This window comes from Sceloporus occidentalis, unplaced genomic scaffold (assembly GCF_023333645.1).
Source record: "Sceloporus occidentalis isolate IW3139 unplaced genomic scaffold, rSceOcc1.0.p SCAF_101, whole genome shotgun sequence".
Taxonomy (NCBI): domain Eukaryota; kingdom Metazoa; phylum Chordata; class Lepidosauria; order Squamata; family Phrynosomatidae; genus Sceloporus; species Sceloporus occidentalis.
The window spans coordinates 169,865-181,352 of record NW_028317081.1 but is presented as its reverse complement, the minus strand read 5'-3'; the positions used below and the strand labels follow the sequence as shown (position 1 = coordinate 181,352).

Below are 11,488 nucleotides of genomic sequence, written 5' to 3'. Positions count from 1 at the left end.
TATGGGGCAGAGTGGCATATAGGGAGGTATAAGGCATTTCAGGAGGCAGAGTGGCGTTCAGGGGGTTAAAAGGCATTTCATAGAGCACTCTGCCTCCAGAAATGCCCTATGCCCCTATTTAACACTCCTCCTCTTCCCCCCCCCCCCTTACCGGGGCTTCCAATTTCCTGCTGTATACCGGTGCAGCAGTCTTCCTTCCGTCTCCCCCCCCATTTAACACTCCACCCCACACCGGTGCGGGGAACTCTGATCTCTGACAGTCGGGGAAGGTCTGCGCGATGGACGCAGACAACCCCCGCTGCTAGCCACACCTCCTTCCGGCTGCAGCGTCAGTTGTCTACGCGGATCGCGTGGACGTCAACCCGCTGCCCCGGCAATACAGCAGGAAATTGGAAGCACCGGTAAGTGTGTGTGTGTGTGGGGGGGGGGACAGAAGGATCCAGTGGTGCGGGGGATCTGGATCTTAGTCTCATAGTCAGACCTCTATTTGAGGTCTGATTATAAGATGACCCTGATTAGAAGACGAGGGGTATTTTTCAAGCAAATACGGTAATAACGTCATCCTAGCGCCTCGAGGGGCCTTGTGGATAATCCTCATGTATCTACTTCAATACGAAGTGTTTCTTTTTGGGTACCGAGTCTGCAATTGAGTGCGTTTGCTATAAAAAAAACTAAAGGCCTGGATCCAATTAGGAATATCTGTGTGTTACTTTACATACACGGCTGCTTCGGTACAGGTGTACAGATATTCACAAATATTCGGGCAACGGTACGTTTAAAACCTTGGAATGGCGTTTGGTGAAAAACACATGAAACGTATATTATGTAGTAATAAAACGCGTTGTCCCTTTAACACACCTCATTGTATAAGTCGATATAAGTACTTATAAGACAAAGGCATTTCCAGGGGTTGGGAGGATCATCGCGTCTTTTCAATACCTTTCTGAAAACGGTCCTGATCTATCTGCCATGAAGCACGACGTCTGTGATCCTTAGCCAGAGAATAGCCGTAGGATGCCGATCCACCGATGTCAATGCCGGTGTATATTCAAAATATCCCAAACAGCTAAGCACCGGTTTTATATTTTATTTCTGCGCAGGTCCATAATATGTCGTTCCTGAGTCAGCCAGATGCAGACGATGAACAGTATATATTAACCTGCAGCTTGGACAACGTCCGCAACCTCTCCAATATCCTGAAAGCCGTTCACTTCAAGGACCATGCTGCCTGCTTTGCTACCAGCAATGGACTCAAGGTCACCGTTGAAAATTCAAAGTGTCTTCAAGCCAATGCTTTTATTCAGGTATTTTCAGTTGGTTTATGCAGATTATGAGAAGACTTGCAGTTTATTATGCAGTGGGTTGATTTGTGGCATTGTTGTCCAACTTGATCATCAACATGCATTACCTTGTGTAAGAGGGTCTATTCACTAATGCTAGAGTTGTGGATTCACACACATTATAAGAGCCAGCCCTGGCTAACTGAATGAGATGGCAGGCTGAGCCGTCCCTGTTTAACGCATGGTTGAGTCAGTGAAGTAACTTTTCGAAAAATCCAGCTGACTTCAATGTTTTATTAGAGCATCATCCATTTTTGGTGCAGAAGCTCGCCAGGGTTGGCCCTTCGTAATGTCAGTGAGAAACTGCAGCTCATCTGTAAACTCCCTGCAAGCATGTTAAAAAAAACAAAAAACAAACAAACAAAAAAAAAACAACATAGCTCATGTTCACAAAATTCCAGCGTAAACAAGGGGCTATAGCCTCTGATAAACAGTAAATTGTTCTTTATTACTATGTGGTTTATTTTTTGTACAACAGGCTGGGATCTTTCAAGAATTCAACGTAAATGAGGAGTCTGTAGTGTTTCGGATAAATCTCACTGTCCTCTTGGACTGTTTGACCATTTTTGGCGCCAGCTCTGGTCCAGGTATGCAGGTTAAGGTTTGTGTTTGTCATTTTAATATTTTGTGCCTTTTAATTGGATTGACCATCATGGGAATTGTTGTTGTGACTCTTGTCGTTCTTGAACGATAACTTCCACCATGTTAAACCTTGTGGGTTATGCGTATAACCTACAGATTGGAAGAAGCTAAGAACAAGGGGTTTATTCTCTAAAGCAGGAGTTTATGGGTTTGACAGACATCTCCACTGATTGACTTCACTATGCATTATGAAGGACTACCTCCAGTGAGCATCTCCGGAAGAAGGGCTGAGGTGGCCAGGCATAATGCATAACCTATATAAATCTCACAATGTTAACTGTTCATTATGTGGGGTCAACTGAGTTCATCTTGCTGGAGATCTTCACCAGTGTTGGCTCTTGGTAATGCATACTTTAGTGACTTAACCTCATAGTTATCGGTACAAGAATGGAGGAAGCCGAGAGTAATGGGAAACAGACAAAGAGCGACTAAAAATCACAAACAGGGAGAAGTCTGGGCTTGTATGACTTGGCCACAGTGTGAATATGCAGATATTGTTAGATGAAAGCGCAAGCGTAGTTACATTTTCTGACCTGAACAATTTGTACTCGGTTTACAGAGTTTCTTGACAAAGCTGACCCTCAGCTGCCTCAAGACTCTGGGAAACGTGGGGGATTTGGATTAACATTTTGGCTCTTTTTGTTTTTTTAATAAAATTTTTGCAGCTATTTCAACTGCCTTGAAGATGTGCTACAAGGGGTACGGCTACCCGCTCACCCTATTTCTAGAAGAAGGAGGAGTGGTAACAGTATGTAAAATCCAGACCCAGGAGCCCGAGGAGACGCTGGATTTCGACTTCTCCAGCACGAACGTCGTCAATAAAATCATTCTGCAGTCAGAAGGGCTGAGAGAAGCATTTTCCGAACTGGACATGACCAGTGACTTTCTACAAATCACTATGTCACCAGACAAGCCGTACTTTAGGTGTGTTTTACTATGTTGTTATTGTGCTTTACTGCTCTTAACCAGCATATGGAGACAGTGTTAAAAATACCACTATTGCAATTTCATTAGTAATATTGATTCTTAAAGATGTAAAGAGGCAGCTTATACCTTTTTCTATAGGTGGCCGTAATTAAAATTCGCTTAAGTGATATCACTTAGAAAAAACAACCCCTCCGTCACTTAGAAACTCCACTCATTGAAATTACGGCTTTGCGTAAAGTCGTCAGATGTAATTTGCTGGAAGGAGATAATTGTATTCTCTTGGAGATATTGCTATGCGGTTCCAATATGCAAAGGAATTATTCACCATTGTAGAAGTTCCTTAACATGTGGTGGGATTATGATGCTAGAAAAAGGGCTCTCCAACAAGAGTAAACACATTCTACTATTGTTTGGTTTGCTTTATATGTTCAAGTTCTACCAGATGAATATTGATCTCTGTTAAGTAGTTTCAGTGGCTCGTTTTCTTTCTGGAAAGTTTCGTGTTGTAAATTAAACTCTCGCTGTTTTCGTCATATAGATTGTCTACGTTTGGGAGCGCAGGCAGCGCTCATCTCGACTACCCCAAAGATTCAGATCTGATAGAGGCTTTCCAGTGCAGTCAGACTCAGACAAACAGGTAATAAAGAAAGCAAAGAGTGTAAACTCGTCACTGTCTTCATTTTAAAAACAAGTTCATCTAACATTTAATTTAAAGAGACCGTATTTGCATATTTGTGTTTTATCATGTAGCACTTTTGGCTCATTGCATCTATTGTCTGTCTAAGCATTATGGTAACAGTGATGTGCTTCACGTACCAGAGCATTGTGAGAGTGTAGAAGGAGCCTGGACAAATGAAAGATCTGGGGATATGGTGGAACCAATCCTGACATCCCTGCATCTACCCTCATCAGTTTATGGCAAAAGAACATGATTTATATAAATCTTTTATTTATATAGCTGCAATAATTTACTCAGTGCTTCTTACAATACAAATATTCAAGGGGTCTGACAACTAGAATTGACAGATTAAAACAAACGGATACATTAGATAGAGAAGGACCTGCTCGCAAGCTGTGTGTGTAATTTCAGTACTAGGCTGCCTTCCTTGTCCCATCCCAAGTGTATTACTTCACGCGAGTAACTTCAGTTCTTGTCTTTTTTTCCCCTTTTAGGTATAAAATCTCGCTGCTAAAGCCATCTACAAAGGCTCTCGCTTTATCCTGTAAAGTATCCATCCGAACAGACAACAGAGGCTTTCTATCCCTTCAGTACATGATCAGGAATGAAGACGGACAGATCTGCTTTGTAGAATATTACTGCTGCCCAGATGAAGACATGGATGAAGCAGAATCCTAGGCTCTAGTCGGACATCTCATTTTCAGTTCTTCATGTCCTCTCTGATCGGGGGGCACTTCTTTCCCTCCTGTGGAATGGACCCAGGTGCAGCTCAGAGGGTCTCGTGGGCACCCCAGGCTCACCTGATGCCAGTAGAGACGGGTTCCAACAGCCAAATTGCAGATTTCAACTAAGGTGCCTCTGATCCATTTCTGATTATTGAAGAGTATTTTTCAATGTGATTCCATCAATTCTATTCCTTACGCCGGAGAAGAGATTAACCCTTTTATAAATATCTTATATTCCTGATATTCAGGGAAACTGTTCCTAAATGACTTTAATAAGGTTGAAAAAGTGCCTGACCTTTTTGAGCTCTGTTATGAATAAAGCATTTTTGTATGTTTGTTTGGGTAAAATAAAAAGAAACCAAAAATATGTACTGTTGTGTCCCTGGCTCCACCATGTCATATAATGGGATCACTATCAGGGAGAATGATGTCATTGTGCTTTATGAAAGACCAGTCCCTGTGGCTTTTTCCGACAAGAATGTCTGAGTTGGCCCTGCATAATGCATAGGTAATACAGGAGATTTTGTAAATCTTTGCTCGCTGATTTAGCTATACATTATACGGATCCAGCTCTACCCCTCTCGCTGGAGGGACGAGTTCACTGGTGTTTTACCTTGATGCACAGTAATGGGCTACAGCCCCAGGACTCTTTAGTAAATAGACCCCAATGTCAGACTGACGATCTGTATCTGTAAATTTAATGTTAAAAGGGTAAAAAATCTAAAGGTTCCGCAATGTTGTTCCCGACACTACTGCATCGAGATGGGTTTCTCGTCTCTGCTACATAGAGGGTTAAACGATACCCTCCTCCTTCAACTCTTTGCATCCTATATAATAACTGCATTTCAGTTCCTTTCACTTTAAACATGGATGCCTACCCTGCCCAAAAGGTAGCGCCAACAACTACTAAAAAGTCTTAACAATAAACTTTTTAAAGACCTCATTGTGAGGTCGAAACGTTGTTTCTGTCTTCTTTAATAAATCTGCCTCAGCTGGAACCCTTGAGTGCCTGGAGCCTTTATTTATTTTAACAATAAACTCTGACATGACTGTTTCTTTAAAGTCTATCCCTCTCCTGAGACATCGGAAAAAATCAAACGCCTGTCCCTCCCATGGGGGAAAGTAATTAAGCAGCACCGAGTATTATGAACTTGCTTTAGGTGTTCGCCAAGTAGTCCGCTAGAGGGCGCCTGCTCCAAGTAACACTGCGCGGCTACCATAGAGGTGGCTAGTATAGAAAGTCTCTTTAGTAACTTCCGCTGGGAAACCAACATGGCGGCCTACCGTAGGAAACGTGGCTCAGCTCCTGAGACCGGCATAAATAATAAAAAACCGAAACTTCAGTCAAAAGAGAGCAGCCAGGAGCGAGAGCCCGAGGAGTTTGCCATCCCGCCGCCCGTGTCTGAGGTAAGCGGTGGGGGAAAGGGCCGTACGAGGGGCGAGTGCGGCAGCTACTCTGAAGGGAGCCGCAGCGGTGGCAGGAAACGGCAGTCTATTGGAGAGCAGCATGCTTTGCGATTAAGTTAAATGCGTAAAGATGCAGGGCGCCGAGTATATTCCCATTTAATGCCAACTTTGGATAACGTGACGAGTAGGATGGCGGGAGTGTCCGTGGTCCAGGAGCCATATGTCTATCCCATGCATGTTTAAAATCCCTCACTACATTATCCTCTACCACCTCTGATGGGAGGCTGTTCCGTTTCTCTACCAACGTTTTTGACTATACTTACTATGGTCTTTCCAACTTATGGTGTTGTGAAGATTACTGCAGCGTTTCCATTGAATGCTTGTGGGAACAGAATGTAGATTGTCATTACAAGTTATGAGAGAAGTCCCTGGGCCTTGTTATGGGGCAATTACTGTAATAAGAAACATACAGCGGTCTTGGTGTCACTTTTTTTATTTATTAAAATGCTGTTTTCTTAAAGCTACCAACATTCCTGTTTGAGAAACCTGCTGCCGGTTTTGCTGTGCTTGGATGTCGAGCAGCGCTGTGGTATAGGCTAGCGCTATATAAATGTTATGCTGGGCTTTGCCAATATTTTACATCCATGATGCTCACAACTGAACCTAATTAAAGCCGTTCTGATAAACAACGATCCATCGTATATCCGCCGTTTGTTTTTTAGGGGAAATGGAAGAACAAGGAAAGGGTGCTTATTTTTTCTTCCCGCGGCATCAATTTTCGCACCAGACATTTGATGCAAGACTTGAGGACGTTGATGCCGCACGCTAAAGCAGGTAGGACTTCACGGGGTTAACCGTGAATAAATGTACCTCTTTTAAATAAATGTATCCATCGGCTCGTTTTGGTTCAGCGAGATCTGTCTGACTGGCTTACGTTCCTCAACACCCTGAGAGATCTTCGCCAAGGGAGACGCTGACGGTGCTGCTGCCCTGCCACACGGATTGTAGGAACGGCTGGGAGCTGAAATAGATGATGTTTAAACTTGTAATTTTTGTGACAGATGTTAAAAAAAATATATATATTTTATATATCTTTATTAAACTATAAGTGAGATCAGCATTCTAGATGTAACATTTTAAATGAAGTAACGTTTCAGATGCTGCAGTTACCCGGCTGCTCCTCTCCCAGCTAAATCTGTTAGTCTTTTAGAAGAGTTTAACATGTATTTAACGTCTCTGGTGTCGGGACATTAATGTACTCTGTGTGAAGTAAATGGGAGTGCTTGCCGCGCATGCCCGCAATGTTCGCAAGTGGGCGCTGAAGCGGTCTGTCGCAAACTACATCTTGTGCGCGGCAGGGAGAGGGGACGATGGATATCAGAGGGTCCGCAGAATACCTTCATGAATTTGCAAAGGGAAGATGTAAAGGGTGACACATTAACGTCATCTGATGGCTGGGATGGCCCTTTAAAAAAAAAATAAAAATAAATAAATAATGATAATCGGGTCAAGTAGACTTAATTAAGACTGGATTAATGGCTGCTTTTTCAGCTCCTTTTAGTTAACTAAATTTTGGTGTTTTTATTTTTTATTTTTTAAGACTTAAGTTTATTTCCTGTTTACAGATACCAAAATGGATCGTAAAGACAAGCTGTTTGTTATAAATGAGGTAAGTGGATACTTGTGTCTATCTTTTGTAATGCGGAGGGCCGATGTCTTAAGATAGCTGTGTAACAGAATGTGGTGGGTTTTTAGGCATCTCGGGGGGGGGGGGCATATCCATTTCTCTTTTAGAGAAAGTTAACTGTCGCTTCCCTCTCTGATCCTGGTGAAAACTGTCGAGACCCCCGGCATTGTATTACATGGCTTAGGTTGAGACGGTTCAGGAGAAATATCATTACAGACAGCGTTCAGGTGTGTCTTGTATGATCCTGTTTAAAGCCGTTTGATTTTCCCTACACGCAGTCTCCTTGTGCCCTGCGTTATACGTAGCTGGGAGAATTGCTCCTCTTAGTAGGTCGGGGTGCCAGTGTTGCTTACTGACTGTAGATGAACCCAGGTGTTGGCAGAGAATGCAAAGTGTGACGTAAGCTCTGTTTTCTGCCTCCGAGTCCGTGGAGCAGAAGGACTTGGTGTGTTGGTAGTCGTGAAAGTGTGAGAAATAACATTTATTTGGTCACCCCCCAGTAATTATGCGGTCGGTGTCGGGTAATAAGACCCCTTTGTTCTAATGAACCCTCTCTTGCTATCCAGGTCTGTGAAATGAAAAACTGCAACAAATGCATCTATTTCGAGGCCAAAAAGAAGCAGGATCTGTATATGTGGTGAGTAAATATGTGACGGCATCTGCCGGTGTTATAGAACACGGGACTGGATGGCAGTTAAAAGAAAATGTTTAATCGATTAGACCTTATTCTCGATCTTATCCGCACCGTACGGTGACAGATGTTCAAGTTAATACGCAACGCAAATACTGCTCCTGGGGCAAGTAAATCTCCCGATCTATCCCCCTTTACTGCCCTGATTTGCACCGTTTATGACGTTTAGAGTGCTGTTCACTAGATTAGTTCCATAAGTGTCCAGTTTTGGCATATCGTGGGCTGAATTGACCGTGAAAAGTAACAAGATCGTGGTTGTGGCTAAAGACAAATTATGAATATATAAAAATTGTGCAAACAGGAACATTCCATTGGTTACTATGGTGATTGCACTTCTCACTATTTGCCCTAGCACTGCTCATAGTAATAATGATGATAATGCTGTGTGTAAATACCATCTGTGCTCTAATGAGGCTCTTTATTTTAGGTTATCTAATTCTCCCCAAGGTCCGTCTGCAAAGTTTCTTGTCCAGAACAGTAAGTTTTTATTTCGTTATATGAACGTCACAGAGCGGTGCGGGTCGGTTACCCCGGAATCGCGCTCTGAGATCTACCTGTTTTCGCAGTTCACACGCTGGCAGAGCTGAAGATGACTGGAAACTGTCTGAAGGGGTCCCGTCCCGTTCTGTCATTCGACCCGGTTTGTATTCAACAAGAACCTTCGCTGTTTTGGCTCTTGAGACGTTACCGGAGTGCCGGTCAATGTATGACTCTTGCGCTGCTTTCCTTGTGTAATGGAATATAAGCTGATTTTAGGTCTTCCCATGTGCTTCATTCCAGGTGTTTGATCAGAACGCGCACTATAGTTTGCTGAAAGAACTCTTTATACAGGTATTTCCAAGTAGTTTTTCTTTATTTTTTTTGTGTGTTTTGTTTACATTTAATTCTTACACGTCTGTCGACTATCCTTTTGATTCAGATTTTTGGAACCCCAAGATATCACCCGAAGAGCCAGCCTTTCGTTGATCACGTGTTTAGCTTCTCCATAGCTGACAACAGGATTTGGTTTAGAAATTATCAGGTTGGTTACGTTTCGTTGGCTTGCTAACCTTTTTTTAGAACCAAGGATGCTTGCGCTGCCAGACTATTTAAAATAAATATTCGTTTTTGGGGGTTTTTTCTCCATCCATTGTGGTTTTCTTATAAATGATCCTGGCTTCTAGATGTACAACAGGCAACCCTAGTGAAATTATATATTAGTTTTTTTTTAGGCTTTTCATTGTTTTTGGAACATAATTACAGTGTAAATATAAAATCCCTTTTTTATTTTTATATAAATGTATTTTTTCCTCTTTTTCTTAAGATTGTAGAAGAAGACGCCTCCCTCGTGGAAATTGGACCTCGATTTGTCCTAAATCTCATAAAGATATTCCAGGGAAGCTTTGGTGGACCAACGCTATACGAGAACCCTCATTATCAGTCTCCTAACATGGTAACGTATAGACTATATATTATATATAAATTATATATTCTATGTGTATAGAGAAAAGAGATGGAGGTAGATTGCAAAGTTGCTTTAATTGGCTGTGATTGGTTTGAAGATGTCGCTGATGTGACTGGATGCCCCGGAGTTACTATGTGTATGACTTTGCTGCTCTGTTTACGTCGTCCGGTCTCTTTATTAATAAGTTCTGTGTTTGGTTGAAGCATCGACGCATTATCCGTCTGGCTACGGCTGCCAAGGTCCGAGAGAAGCAGCAAATGAAGGCTTTGCAGAAGTCCAGAAAGGAAGAAGATCGAGCGGTTTTACCAACGGACCCCACGGAGGAAGTCTTTCGCACGCCAGCCGAGGAGAAGCCTCAGATACTAGAGGAGCAGCAACCGCTGCCAAAACCGAGCGTTAAGAGGAAAGACAAGAAATTCAAACGTCAGAGATTGGCCAAAAAACGCGCATGAACTCTGCGAGGGGGGTGATTTATTTAGTGCAAGACCACCCGACCCTGAACCTTCCCTCACACCTGTAAATTGATGGTTTAACAACTGCTGGAGGGCTCTGCGCTCCGCCTTGCTTTAGATATTTCATTATACAGAAAGTCTTTTATATAATAAACCAAATGTGTCTCTTCTGGGATTTTCATGTAAGATGTGAATTTTACTGTTTATTCAAACATGTTGATGTCTCTGCGGTATCATGAGATGGCTAGCAGGGGAAGAACAAGGTTATTGTAACAATACGTCTAAAACTAGGTGGCAGATAATTTATTCAGATCAAGTCTTGCGCCTGTACAGAAGCTATTCAGTATTTATGGATTAATGAAAGTCCAGCTTTAAGATAAACTCTACTTCCGGTCCGGTGCTTGGCGTCTACGTTTGGCAAACAGCGATGGATAATAAGTTCCTAGACGCCTTTTCCTTTCCTTCTTGGTCAGAAGGCCTGAACGAGGGCCGGATCTTGTCCTCTGAAGAGAGGAATCGTCAAAGTCTTCAAGGGGAGATGATGGCAACCAAAAGGCTGGACCATCTCTGAGAGTTAAACAGGATTAGTATTTTAAATAGAAGCTGCTTAGGAGCGTTTGTTTACTTAGACGAGGAACACTGATGTTTCTGGTATCGGGCCCTCAAAGTCGCAGGTGCTACGAGGCGTGTTATATTTATTGTTCCTCTCCATATCGTTACCTTTCCTCTATGGAGTTTTTATTGGTTCAGGCGACCTTTTTCTTGGAATAGAACTTCAGGACTGGAAATGAATCGCATAATCCCTGTCCTGTCACAGCTTCCGCCAGGTGAACTTTTACACTGAATATCTCCAATAACATTACACATGACAAAGAAGCACAATCTATAGAGCGTTTCACTAAGTTTAATGTAGCAGCTGTAAGGTTTAACCCTTCCTAATGCAAAGTGAATATTAAGATGTAAAATGTTTCACCTCTTGAGCAACAAGTTTCAGAAATTATAGACACGACTCCACATTCTGAATGGATAGAAACGTCTCATGCAGCACAAATGTTTTTCCTAGGTATATGTCACATACCTGGCGGCCGGTGCCTCCGGGTCCTCGGACCGGCAGCCGCCGAGAAGAGGGAGACCTCCCACCTTGCCGCGGCAGCCGCAACCACTGCACAGAAGAGGGAGACCCCCCGCCTTACCGCAGCAGCCGCAACCGCCGAGGAGGAGAGGGAGACCTCCCGCCTCTGCGAGACAGCCTCCGCCGCGAGGAAGGAGAAGACCTCGCAACTCCACACGTCAGCCGTCCACTGCTGGAGCCAGGTCCGGTCCTGCTGCGTGCACGCGGTCCTCTGCAAGCCACCTAGTGGCGCCAGCCGGTACTACTGCTCCTTTTAGGATTTTACTATCTCGCCAATCCCAAGATGGCCGCGAACCGGGAGTGACGTAACAGCACTTTGAATTTTTGGCGGGAATTCGTTAATTGATGCCTGGACTTCCTCT

The 11,488-nt window shown here is 43.3% G+C and overlaps 2 protein-coding genes across 2 annotated transcripts; both read left to right on the top strand.

The window, feature by feature from the left end:
• The first annotated feature begins 1,109 nt into the window (after positions 1 to 1,109).
• Positions 1,110 to 4,266, top strand: LOC149283759 (cell cycle checkpoint protein RAD1-like). The gene is made up of 5 exons (XM_089497333.1): positions 1,110 to 1,304; positions 1,819 to 1,927; positions 2,648 to 2,906; positions 3,448 to 3,546; positions 4,083 to 4,266. Exons 1-5 carry the CDS (start codon positions 1,110 to 1,112, stop codon positions 4,264 to 4,266), a joined length of 846 nt encoding a protein of 281 aa, XP_089353459.1.
• A 1,319-nt stretch (positions 4,267 to 5,585) lies between these two features.
• On the top strand, positions 5,586 to 9,994 carry LOC149283758 (ribosome biogenesis protein BRX1 homolog). Its single transcript, XM_089497280.1, has 10 exons — positions 5,586 to 5,720; positions 6,443 to 6,554; positions 7,346 to 7,389; positions 7,974 to 8,044; positions 8,526 to 8,575; positions 8,665 to 8,738; positions 8,879 to 8,929; positions 9,018 to 9,119; positions 9,402 to 9,530; positions 9,746 to 9,994. The coding sequence occupies exons 1-10, from the start codon at positions 5,586 to 5,588 to the stop codon at positions 9,992 to 9,994; spliced, it is 1,017 nt and encodes a 338-aa protein (XP_089353406.1).
• Positions 9,995 to 11,488: the final 1,494 nt, after the last annotated feature.

Coding starts and splice junctions, on each gene's coding strand:
- LOC149283759 (XM_089497333.1), top strand. CDS start 1,110: ATGTCGTTCCTGAGTCAGCCAGATGCAGACGATGAACAGTATATATTA. Junction 1,305..1,818: donor AAGCCAATGCTTTTATTCAG/GTATTTTCAGTT, acceptor TTTGTACAACAG/GCTGGGATCTTTCAAGAATT. Junction 3,547..4,082: donor AGTCAGACTCAGACAAACAG/GTAATAAAGAAA, acceptor TTCCCCTTTTAG/GTATAAAATCTCGCTGCTAA.
- LOC149283758 (XM_089497280.1), top strand. CDS start 5,586: ATGGCGGCCTACCGTAGGAAACGTGGCTCAGCTCCTGAGACCGGCATA. Junction 8,739..8,878: donor CCGTTCTGTCATTCGACCCG/GTTTGTATTCAA, acceptor GCTTCATTCCAG/GTGTTTGATCAGAACGCGCA. Junction 9,120..9,401: donor TTTGGTTTAGAAATTATCAG/GTTGGTTACGTT, acceptor CTTTTTCTTAAG/ATTGTAGAAGAAGACGCCTC.